Consider the following 16,437-nt stretch of genomic DNA (forward strand, 5'->3'; position numbering starts at 1 on the left):
TTTTTTTAATGGCTTTCTGTGATGTAGAGGAGCTGCGTTACCTCTTACACCAAAGCTTCAGTGGTACAGTTGCCCTCTGGACTGATGGCACTGTGAACCTTGAAGATGTAGGAAAAGCTGACTTCAAGAAGATAAGAGTGAAGGAGGATACAAGCAGGGATTTTTTCCACTTTATTGGTACCAATCAGAGTAAAACTAACCTTTCAGGAGCACTCAGCTTCAATGATGTGTGACCACAAAAAAGAATTATATGCCTTACAGACAGTTCCCCCTCACTGTCGCTTTCCAACGTTGTTTCAGTTTGCCAGAATGCTGTTCCAACAGAGGAGAGTTCAAAATGTGTACCTGACAAAATATTCAGTGTGCTGAACAGCACTTCTGAATGCAGAGAGGTGCACAACTGACATTTACACAGGTCAATGAATGGGTATTTTGAGAAGTTTACAGTATTAACAGTAACTCCAGGCGCCTTGTCTTAATGGTATTTAAGATGAGCTGCTTAGATAAAATGTTCAGGAGGTTTACTATCTACTTGGGGAATTTCTGGTTCTTGGTGTGATATGCTAATTAGCGTAGAGTTGGGATAGTAAGCTACTAAGTATATCACTTAGTTGTGGATTAATTTTTATCCTTTCAAATTCTAATGGCTTTTGCTGAATATCTTTATAGTCTGTGGAAGACTTCTTTCCTCTTCTCCTTGTTGTTTAAATTGCTAATGAGTCTGTATCATTAGGTTAGAAACTCCCTTTTTGCCAGATTGCATTACAATAACTAGTGTCTTTGATTCAGCTCAACAAATGTCCATGCTTCCTTTCTAAACCTGCTAACTGGGCAAAGAGTGTTCTTTGTGTATTTTTATTCATTGGGTCTAACAGCCTGTGCAACTCTGCTATCGTGTTCCTACACGTGTTCCTGCATGCTTTCCTTCAGAGATGGGGAGTGGGGAACTTAATCATCCAACTTCTGTCCTTCCTTCTCACAGTCAAAAAGATGTTGAACAGTTGGCATTTTAGCTGGAGTTTCTGATACAGGTAGTTGTTTGCTACCTTGGTGTTTAACTTCTGTTAGATTAACTGGAGCTAACTTGTTATTTTCCTTGCTAATATTTGGTCTCGTCTTTTATCCAGTAGAAAAGTAATTTTAAGAGATGGTGGCTTGATTCCTTGCTCCCAGGCTAAGAATAAGTGTTACCTGGGGCAGTTGCCATTCGAGCTGTTAAATTATTTCACAATTGTTGAAACTTTTGCAAATTGCTGGAACCACCATGTTTTTGTCAAAATGTTTCTTTAAAGGATCTTGAAACGTGTTGGTGGGGTCCAAGAAGACAGTTGCTGCTGGGGACAGTGGTCTTGTTGCTTCATCCTGACTCTCAAATCCACCCTTCCATTTGGAGGCTTTCAGGTCTCTGCTTTTATTCAGGAGGTGCCAAGGTGATGCTGTGTTAGTGAGTCGATTGATGGCAGTGTACATGTGGGAGGGGACAGTTTTGCAATGCCTGTGTGTTGGCTTGGGTGGAGGAGGGGCAACAGAGGAGCTGTGTGTCCATGACACTAAGGGCACTACCAGGGTCGGACTTGATGTGGGAGAGAGCCTGAGACGCGAGTTTTGTATGTGCAGCGAGGTGCTGTGTAACAATTTTGATGAGAAAATGCAAAAAATGGCCAAAAGAATATTTTTTGCATAATTGAAAATGCGATAAATAGTGATATCTGTGGATGATGAATTCTCATTGAGATTCCAGAGTTCAGGGGTCCTTCAAAATGTGTGGACTGCTGCTCTGACTCAGGGAACAATGCACCTGAGGTGTTGATGATGCAATGGGAGAAGCGTGTGGGTGGAGGAATTTTAAGAAAACTTATCTAAAATACTCTATGCCTTAAACTTTGTGCTTCACTGCAGACCCTGAAAATCTGAGCTCTTCTGATAGGCCATGTGTGTCATCCTTGTAAGCCAGCTTTAAGCAAGGGAGATCTTCCACGGTGTTAACAAAATAAGCAGTTCAATCAAGAATGCTTTCAAAGCAATTTTGTGCCCTGGTGCAGCTGTTATCTACTTCCTCTTCCCTGACTACTTCTTCATCCTCTTGTCCAGTACTGTGAGAATAGCATGACCTGTGCTGCTGGGCGTGAGTTAGTAACACAACTCTGGGCTGTGAGTGAAGGGTTGCTTAAGAGCCATCACTTCCCGTGTGGCTGAGGCTTGACCTTCTACTGGCCTGGGAGCAAGGAATCCAGCCACCATCCCTTACTGATTTCCTTGTCTGGCTCCAGGAAGATGGGTTTGTGTGCCATCACTGTGCTGCTTTTGAGGTTAGTTAAAGGATAGATCTATGAACTAAGTGGGTATTTTTTCTTTTCAGGAAGAAGAGATGCCAGAAGTAGAAATTGACATTGATGACCTTCTTGATGCGGCCAATGAAGAGGAAAGAGCTCTCAAATTACAGGTAGCATTTTATAGTTTTAAATCAGAATGGGGCTGAAGTAATGCATCTGGATCCACATCTTGTGTTTGATTGAATCCACTGTAAGTGTAGAATTAGAACTGAGAGATTTTTAGATCTGAGCTTAGCATAATCCACTAGACTGTTCAAAGGTAATCAAAATCCTTTTAGATAAAAAATTTCTGGAAGATAGGTGATAATAGGAGTAAATAAAAGTTCAAAGAATCCAGTATTATAGGGGAATATGCTAAGCCATATAAGCCTCATTCTAATTTGTACAAATATAAAAAATAAAGAACAGAAAACATAGAAAAATAAAGAACAGTCACATAGGAAAAATTATATGGCCGAGAGTCAGTTATGATGGCCAAATAGTTTCTTTCAGCAGCAGAAACATACATGCATGTGTATACAGACCAAAAATCTTCTGTTGTCCTTAGACTATTGGCAATTACTTCTCTGTCTATGCTAGCTAGAAATTGTAACTCATCAAGCTACCTTGAAGTAACCTGTCAAGAAGCTTGAGGAAAGGTAAGATGGTCAGGAACAGGAATTAATAGGGAAATTCAAAAGGAGTCCGCTGAAATGACACAGTTCAAAACAGCTCTCTAATTCTTTGAATCCTGTGAGGTAGAAGTTAATGAACAGAAGAATGAGAGGGAGAAGAAAAGAAATATAATTGTCTTAATATCTATCTATCTATCTGTCTATCTATCTATCTAAATCAAGGTGTAAAACCAATATGAAGGGTCTCTGTTTATAATCTTTTCAGATGCATTACTAAAAGGAAAACTGTTCCAGAGTCGTGGTTTGCCCTCAGCTTCTTCTGGGAGGTGACTAGTGTGGTGCTTAGATGCAGCACATTTGATTTGAGTGCCTGTTGGCACCCTTTCTCAGTGCCCACTGGCCAGCCACAGAGATGTGGGGCATGGCCCTGGGCTGTTCACTGAGTATTCATTAATAGCTTTGCTACTTCTGTTTAAACTAGCTGCAGCAGATCCCCTGCTAGGAATGCCCTTCTAGGAATAACTGCCTGTATTTCTGCATTACAAAAACTCTGGTGCCCTCATAGAAAGCTGCCTTTCACATTTCTGTTGCTGGAAGAAATGTTCTTGGATTCTCCTCCTCTTCTCATTTTTTTTTTTTTTTTTGGAGAGAGGGGTTTTGTAAGTTCCTACCTGGAGGAAGAAGCCATTATTTCTCTCCTGTTGCAAATCATTCTGATCCAACTAGAAAGCAAAGATAACTTCTTATAACACTTGCTTTTCAGTAGCATCTTTATTCAGTGATTCCTGGTTCTTGCTCCTTTTCTTTCCCCCCTGTCTTGTCAGGTTTCATACTGTGACTTGTTTATGTTCACTGTTATTCTCTATGGGAACTGACTCTTTCATATTTTGCTTCTAGGAAACTCTTGTAGATTGCTACAAACCAACAGAGGTAAAAGACTTTTCTTAAATACTATTCACGTGTGAAAACTGTAGCTATGTTCAAGATAAAGTAACTTTATTTTTATAGTTATGATAAAATTATTAGAAGAATGTTAATGGTAGCTGATGGACTTGGGGCTTTATATCCTGGAAATGTTTGTGCCCTGTCCCTTAGCTACAGTAGGAACATGATTTTGCCTCGTGGAGGAACTGCTGGTTATTCCAGCTGAAGTATCAATAATGTCTTCTGTAATGTCCGTACTGACTATACTGATACTTAAACCTGTCATGTGATAGAAAAACTAAACAATTCTCATCAGATGGTTAAAATATTTGCATGATAGACTGTGCTCTTCAATCTGAAAACACTTAATTTTATCTCTGACAGTAAAATTTTTTATTCTGAGGACTGTTATGCAGATATGCAGCTTGGCTAATTGTATTTGTGAGTGGACTTGAATAGAATTGTGGGACAACCTGAACTAGCAGGATTTAGTTACTCAGCTTTCAACTTACATATCTATTAATGCGTGTTACGATCTGCTTAAATATTGCAAAAAGAACTTTTACATTCAAATATTCCCTTGAACAAAATTAAAACTCATACAAATTATCTGTTGATACCAAAACTGTTTTTATTAGTTGCTAAGAGATGCAAAGAGAAAGAGGAAAAAATAAGAAAAGGTTAGAAAATGCTAAGATTACTTTTAGAAGCAGAGAAAAGATTACCACCAAAAACTACCTTTGTATCCGAGCTGGTCTGTAGGGGGGGGGAGAGAGAGAAGGAGTTTTTGCCTTTTTTTTTTCTCCGGTCTCTGCCGCCTTAGATGTTATCTCTTTAGCTGCAGGGGGTCTTAGTTCTCTGGAATGCAGCCAGGATGTGGGCCTCTCTGCTGCTCACACCGGGCAGCCCCTGGCCGTGCAGAGGTCTAGGTCTGCACCTCTCTCGGCCCTCAGAAATATGGTCAGGGTGGAAAAACTCACGTGGGTAGCACGGTGGGTCTCAGTCCACTTCAAGACGGCAGAAGTCCAGTCTCTAGTGACGGCAGGCAGCTTACGGTGGCAGAAGAAAAGGTGAGAGCGAGGCGGAGAAAAGATTTTTAGCTGTTATAGCCAACTCTCTTTCTCACTCCTCTTTCCCTGCTCGTCCCAAATTTCTGTTCATCTTTTATAGTATTCAAAGGAGGTTGTGTGTGGTTTCTTGGCACGCAGCTCTATTCAGATGTTCGCAGAGATATGATAACCATGAACAATACCAGGATCTTTTGGCAGGAAAACTCCAGTGGGAAAATCTTGGTGAGAACCTCTGGTGGAAAAGTGACACAGAAGTTTTGGTAGGAAGTTTTGGACAGGCAGAAACAATGGCGAAACATAATTTTTGGCATTTGTATGTTATCTGTCTGTTACAATGTGTCCAGTGCCAATATAGCCTACTTCTCATATAGTAATGTGTACTTACTAGGAAGAGTAAATATTGTAAAAAAACCTTGGACTCATTAAAAAAAAAATAAAATTCAAAAGTCGAGGTCATGGGTCAGTTTCTTGGTTCCATTTATAGAGTCAGTGCTTTCCCAGAAGCGGCTACTGCACAGTATTTAGTAGAGGGGGTGGCTTACAGGACTCCCCTAATCAGACACCTTTCAGCTGTGCATGTCTAGTGGGTTGACCCTGGCCAGATACCAGGTACCCACTAAAGCTGCTCTCTCACTCTCCCTCTGCAACTGGACAGAGAAGAGAGCTAAAAAGAAAACAGCTAAGGATTCATGAGTAGAGATAAGAGCTGGGAGAGATCAGTGACTGATTACCTTCACGGGCAAAACAAGACTCAAAGTGGGGATAGTACTTACATTTATTACTAACAGGATAAGAGCCAAAGAGTGAGAAATAAAACAGTCTTAAAAACACCTTCCCCCCACCCCTCCTTCCTTCCATGTTCTCCCTCCTCCCCCTCAGTGGTGCAGGGGGATGGGGAATGGGGGTTACGGTCAGTTGTTGTTTCTGCTGCTGCTCAGGAAGAGGAGTCCTTCCCCTGCTCCTGTGGGGTCCCTCCCATGGGAGACAGTCCTTGATGGACCTCTCCCATGTGAGTCCATCCCTCGGGCAGCAGCTCTTCCCAAACTGCTGTCCCATGGGTCACTCCTCCATGGGGTGCAGTCCTTCACAAATGAGCTGTACCGACATGGGTCCCCCACAGGGGCCACAAGTCCTACCCGGGAAAAACCTGCTCCAGCGTGGGCTTCCCTCTCCACGGGCCGCAGGTCTCCTGCAGGATCCCGCTCCATCCTGGGCCTCCCATGGGGTCACAGCCTCCTTCATGCATCCACCTGCTCCAGCACGGGCTCCTCCATGGGCTGCAGGTGGGTCTCTGCACCCCAATGGTCCTCCATGGGCTGCAGGGGCACAGCTGCTCCACCATGGTCTGCACCACAGGCTGCAGGGGCTACAGCTCCGGTGCCTGGAGCACCTCCTGCCCCTCCTTCTGCACTGACCTTGGTGTCTACGTTGTTATTCCCATGTTCTCACTCCGCTCTTCCCTGGCTGGAATTTCTTCTGCGCAACAATCTTCTGTTCTTAAATATGTTATCATAGAGGCGTTACTATTACTCCTGATTGGCTCAGCCTTCGCCAGTGGCAGGAAGTCCATCCTGGAGCTGGCTGGCATTGGCTCCACGGAACAGGGGAGGCTTCTAGCAGCTTCTAACAGAAGCCACGGCAGTAGCCCCCCGCTACCAAAACCCAGCCACAGAAACCCACTACAGCATGACTAGAAGCCAGGCCTTAGGTTCTTGAAACAAGGCTGCATATAGGTTGGTTCTTCTGTAATGTCTGCATCTGTTACCACATAAAGTACTGGGGCTGAAGGATAGTCAGACTGTCAGGAAGAACCACTGGGTGGTTGAATAGGCACTTCCCAGTCCATCAGATACTTTCTTCAAGGCTTTTTCATTTTTATTGATTCCTGTGGTAGATTGGGGAAATTCTCCATAATTGTTATTATAGTTACTGGTACAAACTTCTTGACAGTGCAGAGAATTCACCCGGAAAGACTTACATGATAACACATGTGTAGCTTGACCTGTGTTGTACCTTGGTTTCTTTACAGCAGATAACACATCTCCCATTGTGCAGATGCCATAATGCCAAGTCTTCAGATGTCTCACTGTAGTAATGCTACACTATAGATGACTCCTGTCAGCCTCCTCCAACCTTCTCTAAGCAAGTGCAATTGAACCTTGGTGGCTCTTCTTAAGATAGGTGTGAAGGCTGATAGGGCATGTGGAGCCTGACATGGCTCTTCTCGGTCATGACCAGGTGGTAGGAACAGGTTGCCAAGAGTTTAACAGTCATTCATGTGCTAATCTCTTATCTCTGTGTTATCTGAAGGCAGATGAAGAAAGCAGAGACTCATATAATTACTCTTCTTCCTTCTTCATTGAACGTGTAATGTGAAACTTGACATAATGCAAGGACAAATTCAGAGAGCTGGTAAGGGTACATGACAGATGTTAGTGAGTTTTTCACTGGAAACCTTGGTCATAGACCTACAGGAAATACTTGTGCCATGCTGGCAAATAAGGTTGGCATGGCAGTTCACAGGAAAAAACATCCTGGACACATGTGCTTAACTGCCCTCAAGGCACTTGGATGAGGGTGAGATTTTAATACTGAAGTGGTGACTTTCATCTTCAGTCATCTGCTGATGGGATGGAGGCAACTCCCTTACCTGGGAGAATATTCATCTTCCTTGACAATCTTTTGAGACAACCAAGTTGAGAGGAGTACTTAATCCACTCTTCTGTTAGGATAGTTGCCAAAATGAGTGTCACTTCCCAGCAGCAGCTTTTCTTCATCTATGGCATGTAATACTGCATGACTGCTAACTAAGGCCACTTAAAAATAGAGATTTTTAACATGCCATGTGTGGACTAAGAACAGCCTTTAAGTTGGCTTAAAATTGCTATATGAGGATCCACACTTTGTCTAGAAAATCTGCAATCCTTTTATATTTGCAGAGCATTCAAAACTATTAAGGTAATTGGCTTGTGAAAGGATTTTTAGATTTGTGGAGAATGGATATGAGCTGATGGAATTTATCCTGACCAATCAAATACAGGCAATCAAGTGCATTAGGTTTTTTATCATCAAGAGTAATATAGTTTGCAAAAGGCAGTAATTACTAACTGGGGAAAAAGTTATGTAATATGATGTCTCTGGTATTCAAACATAAAGAAAAATAGTAGAGACAGAAAGCTTAATAACTTGAAGCTCTTATCCTATCTGTTAAAAAAAACCTCCAAACCTGCAAATGTATATCTTAAGTCAGTTTTGCTTAGTACCTTCCATTTAGACTAAAAGTTTAGGAAAGACTGAGGCATTTTTGCATGTATTCTGGATTGACTTGTCATCAGAGGAAACAGAGTTCACCAGGTCACTTGAAAGATAGAAAGAACTCTGAGCCTCTTTAATAATTAAGTCAAATATAATAGCTGACTGTAACTTATGAGGAACTGTTATGAAACCTTTCTTCTAATGGAAATATAGCTAGACTGTTGAATGTGCTCTAAAATGTTAAAAGCTTTTCTAAGGTAGCAGTTATGGCTGTTTTAATTTGCATGGAAATATACTTAATGTGGGAACTTTATGTAAAGAATCCTGCACACTAATTTCAGGGGTGTGGTATCTGCTAAGTCAGTGCCATAACCAAATTTTGGATCTGAACTTTTGTGGCTGAAGAGTAGCAGGTAGCAGCAGCATCCTCCTGCATCATCCGTGTGCCAGAGCAGCCAGTTCTTCATTCAGTCCCATGCATCGCCTGTGGAACCTTTGTCAAGTTGCTGTCTCAGTTCTGTCTATATGATGGAGAATTTTAATGTAGATCACAGGGAATTTCAAGTCTCACTTTAGCAGAGTAACAAAGAAATTTAAATATAATCTTCAATCCTGATGATAAGGTTTAGATACTCGACAATAGACTTCTTTTTAGGATAGGAAGACTGTTGTGGTTGTGAAATCAATGAGGTTTTTTTAAGACATATGCTTTGAAGAAGGCTGACTAAATCTGTGTTACTATATCTCTGCTATTGGTAGCAGCAAAACCACTCATTTAGACTGGGCTTTGCAGAAAATCTGAAATATTTGTGGTCAATGTGAATTATAGCTTCCGCTGGTGCGACTGCCAAAGTGATGACAGAAAAAATTACAAGGAAACTCTTAAACTACTATGGGAGGGAAATTCAGTGAATGGGCAATTTTTACGCTGACTCCAAAAGATGCAGCTGAGCAATACAATGGCTGCAGATGATGAATGTTTTAAGAGAACTGGATAAATTAGATTTGCAGTTTATTTACTTCTTTCTTTTCTTATGGAAATATACAAAGCTTCAGATGAATGGGCTGGAGAACTCTCTCATTCAATCAGGATTAAATCTATCCAGATCATTTTGTTAGTACAATTCTTCACTCAGTGCAAAATGAGAGAAATGGGAGATGAAGTTGCATCATTAAAGAAAGTTGCATTGCCGGGAACTTTGAATTAATAATGATTTTCAATAGGATTTGCAAACAAACTATGTTGAATTGTTGTGCATATTTTCTGGAAAACTTAGGCAGAGATTTAAGTAATTGACTACTCAATTACTATTTCAGCAGCTTTTAAAACTTCATTTTGAAAAACGTAGAGATGCATTTGCTTAACTATGTATTTTGCAAAGTTTAATTCCTAGTTGGAGCAAATGACAGGCTTGTGATGCAGCTTTCTAGAGTGGTCTAGGCACTGTGGATTTAAAGCTAAAATCTGTTTTGTTCAGATAACATATGTATTTAGTATGCAGGCATGAGTAGAAAGCTCAGTGTCTCTGAAATAGAACCCCTAAACTTTTGAAGGATTGTATATTTATTTTTGGTACTACTATGTAATGAGTTATTTCAAGTTATTGTTACTACTTGTTTTTTCAATGTAATTGCAAGGCAGCCATATGTAGGATAGCCATTTGAAGCAATAGTCACTATAGATGTGTCCTAAAACCTCAGTGCAGTGTATGGCCTTACATCTGGGTAAGCCTAGGAACTCACAGACATCAGCTGCAGGGCAGCTGAATGGGTGGTAAATTATTAAGTCACAGTAACTGTATTATGTGCCCATTTTACTTGAAATCAAATAGGACAATTTGTAGATAAAAAAGGTTAAGAATCATGCATATTTAAAAGCAATGCAGATGGAGGCATTTCTAGTAAAACATGATTTCTTGTTCACCCATTTGACCACTAAATTCAGTGAACTAAAACTCTTTATGTGGCTGCTGAGATTTGCCCTATATTGTACTACAGGTATTGGAGGGAATTAATCTTTTATGTTTTCATTTCTACAAGTACTTCTAACAACTAATAAATACCCACAGCAATATTCCTCCAAGAATGGAGGAGAAAACAGTGACTTGGCAAGAATAAGCTTGTTTACATGCTGCCAAATTGGAGAATAACTGGACTGCAGGTCTTTACCATGGCTAAGCTTTGTGGTAAGTAGTTAGTGCCTTGTACAGGGCTCAGTGAGAGCCTAAATTGCTGCATATTGTTGTTCTCACTGCATATTGTTGTCCTCTGGACACTGATGGTGCTGTGGCCTCACTGGAGAGGGCGTATTGATGGGATAGTTCAGTGAGGCTACAGACATGCTGCCCTGGTTCTTGCTGATAGAAGGCAGCTTCTGGTCCTGTTCTCCCAAAGCAACTGTGTCTCGTCAGTTTTCTTCTTTCTGTAAGACTGGCTTCAGGTTTGAGCCTGTGTGGAAAGGAGGATGTTTTGCAGTAGGTAGTGTTCCTTCTTCTTCTTCCTCCTTCCCACCCCCACCTGTCCCCTTTTCACATTCAGATGGTGCTTTTTTTTTCTTTTTTTTTTTAAAAGTAATTATTTCATTTCTTCCACAGGTAGCTGTGGGATTGCTCTCCAGGCTGACTTTAGTTTTTACATCCAACCAATCAGGCCATCTCCAAGAAATAGCCTTGGGCAAACAGTTAAGAAAATTTTGATTTTTGACTTGGCTGCAGGGAAGTAAAGCTGTGAAGGAAAGCAAAGCTGTGAAGCAAAGCTGACTTAGGATTCATTTCATGCTCTAGTGAAGCAGGTGGACTAGAAACTCTAAATTTTAGTCTAAGAACTAGTCCTACTACATGTGAACTGTTTGTGGAAGAGAAACCTGGAGAGACAGAGTCTAATTAGTTTCCAGAATTAATTGGAAGACTCGAATAGAAAACCTGGAATTCATTGTTGGGCAAATGACCTCATTAAAACAATGAGTCACACCACCAAAGTAGAGAGGTGATTTCCTCCCCTTTCCTGAATTATCATTTCACCTTTGTCATCTTTTGTTTTGTTTTTTTTTGCCTAAGGCTGAATATAGATGAGTTCAAATGAACTGTAGATTTAGTCTCTGTCTCTCATTTAAATTTGCCTTTAGAGTTAGAAAGATGTCTTCTAGAAACAATAATTTAGTATTATAAATTAACAGGATTCTCAGTACTTGTAACAAGGGTATCTCCTTGCAGAATATCTGTAAAAAGAATTGAAATCAAGTTTGTGTAAACTTTTGCTTGCTTAAAAAAAATTATTTTTTATTTTATTTACCAATGTACAAAGTGCTGCTGTGGGATTTTTCTTCTATTAAAAGTTGGATGTAGCCTGTGTATTCCTGGCTGTAACTCTCCAAGGAATAATAGGTTCTTGAATCTTTAGCTGAATTATTCTTGTATGTTTTTCAGCTCTGTGAATTAAATCAGTATAATAGGTAGGTAATTCAACCTGTGTTACGGGACTACTTTTAACAAAGATTTGTACATGATCAGCTTTCAGATGCTAAATTTCAGCATATCTTGTTAAAGGGGATTTCAATAAAATGCTCTGTGTAAAATGATTTTTGTGTACAAGGTGGAGATAGATTTGTACATTAAGCCTTGACTCAAATGGCCACAAGTAATGAGACTGCAATTTTTGAGTGATGGCTAAAGGGAAAAAAAAGGGTATTACTGTCATAAAGCAAACTTAGTTATAAAGTGAAGGCTTATTGAAATGCTGTGAAGTCTCCTTTCCTGCCTCCATAAGGGAAAATGTACATCTTTTCTAGAATGCTGCCTTTCCTTGATGGAGAGCTGCAAAGCAGGAAAGGCAAAAGTGCACCAGAGCAGAACTGTGTTAATGACAGCCAGCTCCATGCAAGTGTCAGATGCAAAATGATACTTAAATCAGAAATATGCTGAACCAGTGGTGTGGTTCGTGCACCCATGGGATGTGCACAACAGCCCTACTGCATTATGCAAAATGTCTGCCACATACAAAATGCTCTTGTTGGGTTTTACTGTTTCATACTGCAGACCCTTATTTCAAGAAAAAATAGCTCCCGAGGGGTAAAACATTGTAAATGATTATATATACTTCTTCAAATGAATGCTTCCTCTGCCTTAAGAATAGCTGCAGTTACCTCTGATCTGCTGAGGGGGTTGCCCCTACAGTGTGGTTTATTTTGGCAGCCCTAAGAAGTTTCCAGGTGATGTCAAACTTGCCTGAAAACTTCAAGCAAATATCTTGTTTTGCAAAAGAAGGTGCTTGTGATACCTCTTAAAAATATAAGGGGGGGGGGAATTCCTCTCTTGCTTTAATGTCATATTGAAAAGCAACTGACCTGTGGCTATGTTTCATATCTAAGGAAAACTTGCTCTGAACTCCTCTGAGAGAAAATGGGCAGAGAAATGGCAGAAGTGCCCCCCAAACAGTACCATAGATGTCCCTGTTCACTCTGCATATGCCCCTTCCTGTAAGGCTCTTACTTTGAACTTATTTGAAACTGTTGAACAGTTTCCAGTTGCAGTGTCTTGTTGCTGCTTTGATGGCGAATGAAGGTGGTATAGAGTATTTGTGGCTTGAACAGAAAATAAAGCTTTTCAAAGGGAAGAACTGTACTTCTACCCATTCCTTCCCAAAGCTGTCTTAATCTGATGTTTTGGCATGGGAGTATAGGGGCTTTTTTATGGAAAGAGCTGTTGAAAGGCAATAATAATGACCTCTTAAGATCACTTTAGGGCATTTATTTCTATAATGATTTTACTGCAGGGCTTTATTTAAGTTTGATAGTAAAAAATCCTCAAGTGTGTTTATATGTCTCAAGCAGCACCATGCCACATAGTTTGGCCTTATCTATCAGGTCTTTACGATGATGAAACGTTGAGACAACCAATGCAAAGTGCATTGAAAACTGTGAATTTTCAAAGTAAACATGTCTTCCTAATTTTTCTGATTTTTTGAGTGGAAAAGTACTGGATTCTGACAAGTTTAGAGTAGACATTGTTGCAGTGGCTTGTGCCTATGTGAAAAACATAACTTCTAGAGGGTAGAGGGGGAGAATTTGGGGTCTTAACAAATCTGTTTTTCTGGTCATCTCTTTTAGGCTATCTGTCTATCCAGATGGGAAGCATGGTATTGATATACATAGATGTATTCCTGAACTGGCCTTGGCTTAGTTCAGGGGTGGAGGCCCAAATATCAAACGTTCTTAGTGAGTGTTTGTAGACCACAGTAACGTGTATGCTGCTCTGCCTTTGCTGCTGCTAGTTTCAGCCACAGGTAGTGCAGGTGCAATGATAACCATGATGCAGCAGCACATGCAGCTCACTATAAAGTGTAAAAGGTCAGGAAAGGAAATTGCTTTCTTGGGATGATACATGCTAGGATTGTGGTCCCACTAGAAAAACCTGGCATATTTCTCAAGTTAAAATACACATTTACAGAGACCTTCCTTATGCAAAGTGTAGTACCCGGATAATATAATTTTCTGTGTGACCTTTTTTGAGAGGTACTGTGTTGTCATTTAGGTGGTAACTTTGTTCACTGGAATTTTTAGCTTCAAGCATTCAGACAGGAAGTCATGCTTTTTATTGTTTCATAGAATCATAGAATGATCTGGGTTGGAAGGCACCTTAAAGAGCATCTAGTTTGACCCCCTGCCAAGGGCAGGGACAACTTCCACTAGACCAGGTTGCTCAAAGCCCTATCCAACCTGGCTTTTCACTTCAATCTAACTGACAAAATCCATAATTACATTCCCTGTTTGTAGCTAACAGCTTTCATATACAGTACTGTGGGTAAATATTATTTTCCTAGTGTGACAGATGATTTAGCTTTTAATGCATCTACAGTTACCATCAGAAATTGTATACCAAAAGAATTTCAGATAATGATGCAACTCTGTAAGCTTCTGTTCTCACACAAACTGAATTGGTTTGGTTTGGGGTTTTTTTGTGGGGGATGAGAGTGGGTTTGTTTGTTTGCTTGGTTGGGTTTTTTGTGTGCTGGTTTGGGTTTGGTTTCGGTTTTGGGGTTTTTTTGTTCGGTTTAGGGTTTGTTTTTGTTTTGTTTTGTTTTTCCAGAGTAGTGTCATTCACTTAGCTCCGCAACCAGTTTCGCCCATCATAAACCAGTGGTACTACCTCTGGCTCCTTGTTCCTGCCTCGCCTCACTCAGTGTTAGTGTGGGCTGAGTGGTGAGCCTGGTCAGAGGGCTGAGCCAGCTTTGAAAGTAGCAAGGGAAGAGGAAAAATAGCCGAATTTTTAGCCATATCTTCTTTCTGTTACAGCTGAGTATGCAGCCAACCAAAATACTAGTGCCGGCAGGTAAAGTGGCTAAAGAAACACCTCTGTTGGCAGGAGTGCTGATTTCTGTGCAGGCTTAGGCTGTGAAAGTCTGCTTTGACTGTTTGCATTGTATCCAACCATAGATTTTGCTTCATTCAATAGTTGGTAGAAGGCCCTGTGTGGCAAAAGCCTGAAAGATGGTTAAAAACTGAGCCAGCACACTCACAAGGAAAAGCTAATTGTTCACACCTCTGCTGGGTGATGAGGATATGCTTATAAAGTTTCTGATGATCAGGCCAGAGAAATTCTAGCTTAGCAGTAAAAGCTTAAATAAAAATGTATAGTTTGCTTTCTAAAAATTGTCAATCATGGTATTATGGGATCATTAAATTACTCATATTTTCTATTTTTTCCCCTAGGAATTTATCAAAGAGCTGCTAACTCGGATAAGAGGAATGAGGAAACTCAGTCCCCCTCAAAAGAAGAGTATATAAATAACTTGAAGTAGTAGCACTCTGTAAAAGACATGGCAAGGGAAATAGGACTTTGAATACAAGACCTTTATTAAAATAATTGTCTTTCTCCACAACTTCTTTGATTTTATTCAGTTTCAACTCAAGGAATTTCTTTTGTGTGTTTTAAGGGTTCTTTTTTAAGTGTCAATTTTTTTTTATCAAAAATATCAACAATTTGGATGCTACTCAACTTCCAACTGAGGATTACTGAAGCAAGTGAAGAATCCAAGAGTTAGTGATGAGGGGCAGCAAGCCTATATGTTGAATCAGAAGATCTTGTAAATTTACAGAGCTAGGAGACTTCTCCTTGCAACTAGTTGGATAACGTTTCTTAAGTTGGTTGTACATTTGACTCATGGATGTCCAGTTTCTTGTGCTTGTCTGTACATAAATTTTAAAGTGGGTTGTGAATACTGTTTCACATGGATGGAAGGAAAGGTTTGTTATAGTAAATTATTTAAATGGTGGTTATTGCAAATTTGCTACCAGAAGGTACTAATTTAGATTACTAAAATAAGTGCTCCCATTTTTCTAAATACCCTTAAAGCAACCCAGTGAAGAATTTTATCATATCTCCTTATTCAGACTGCAGCATATGAAAATTGGGAATTTTAAGGACTTAATGTGTAGACTTAAAAGTTATTTGATTGACTTTGATGCTTTGCCAGGATCACGTCCTCTTCACCTCATGGTGTCTTGGAGCCGTGCTAACCTATACTGAATAAGGGCCTGGAGTGATATCTAGAGAAATGTCCATCACCATTTAAAAGCTGCTTCAGGCTGGGGGAAAGGCAGTGATACCAAAATGAATTGCAAGTACTGTATTGCATTTAATGATGTGGTCTTAATCAAATGCAGATTCCTCTCTTATAAAGGTAGGCGAAGAATAATACAGTCTTTGTTTATAGCTCTGCCCTGAGAAGTGGAGAGACTTCTTAACTTGGGTTCTCTTACTTGTAAAAGCAAGAACAGACAGAGATCCCTGCTCCCTTCTGAAAAATGTCCTAACTGGAATGTTTAATAAGCTACCATTTACTGGTAGGTGACACTAGTCAGACATTTTATATCAAGGGTGCTCTGAACATATTTTATTTTTCAAAAGAAGTACATGTTTGTGAATTTCATGTATACTGGCAAGCTTTTTTAATGTATTTAATTTTGTAATGTTTACCGATGATTTTATTTACCAGATATTTACTCAAATAAATGGAACAACTTGTGACTTGTTACATGTACACTTTACAAGACTACTGTTGCTGAGTAGGTTTGTAAATGGAATTGCTTGTCAAAAAGAGAAACCTGTGAGGTGGTAAGTACGTGCGAACCCAGCTGTACTGACCCTTATTTGCTTTTAATGTGCCCAGTATCACTCAAACTCCTGTAACCTGGTGCACAGCTTCACTTTTGAAACTCTACTACAGATGAGGCCTTCCTTTCCT

At 40.1% G+C, this 16,437-nt stretch overlaps 1 protein-coding gene across 5 annotated transcripts in view; it reads left to right on the forward strand.

The window, feature by feature from the left end:
* PPP1R14C (protein phosphatase 1 regulatory inhibitor subunit 14C) overlaps window positions 1-16,233 on the forward strand; it is a 54,349-nt gene extending 38,116 nt beyond the window's left edge. The window contains exons 3-5 of one of the 5 annotated variants that reach the window (XR_007908287.1): window positions 2,360-2,443; window positions 3,845-3,877; window positions 14,903-15,072. Coding sequence is in view for 4 of the 5 variants with exons in the window: in XM_051811249.1 (XP_051667209.1) it covers window positions 2,360-2,443; window positions 3,845-3,877; window positions 10,791-10,892 (219 nt within the window). In the remaining variant the exon portion in view is untranslated. Of the gene's footprint in view, window positions 1-982; window positions 1,032-1,292; window positions 1,872-2,359; window positions 2,444-3,844; window positions 3,878-10,790; window positions 10,908-14,902 lie in introns of those variants that run through there. The other 4 variants (XM_051811249.1, XM_051811250.1, XM_051811252.1 and 1 more) reach the window with 4 other exon arrangements.
* The last annotated feature ends 204 nt before the right edge of the window (window positions 16,234-16,437 follow it).

Source organism: Manacus candei, unplaced genomic scaffold (assembly GCF_025592945.1).
Source record: "Manacus candei isolate 608988 ecotype Guabito, Panama unplaced genomic scaffold, ASM2559294v1 h1tg000081l, whole genome shotgun sequence".
Taxonomy (NCBI): Eukaryota; Metazoa; Chordata; class Aves; order Passeriformes; family Pipridae; genus Manacus; species Manacus candei.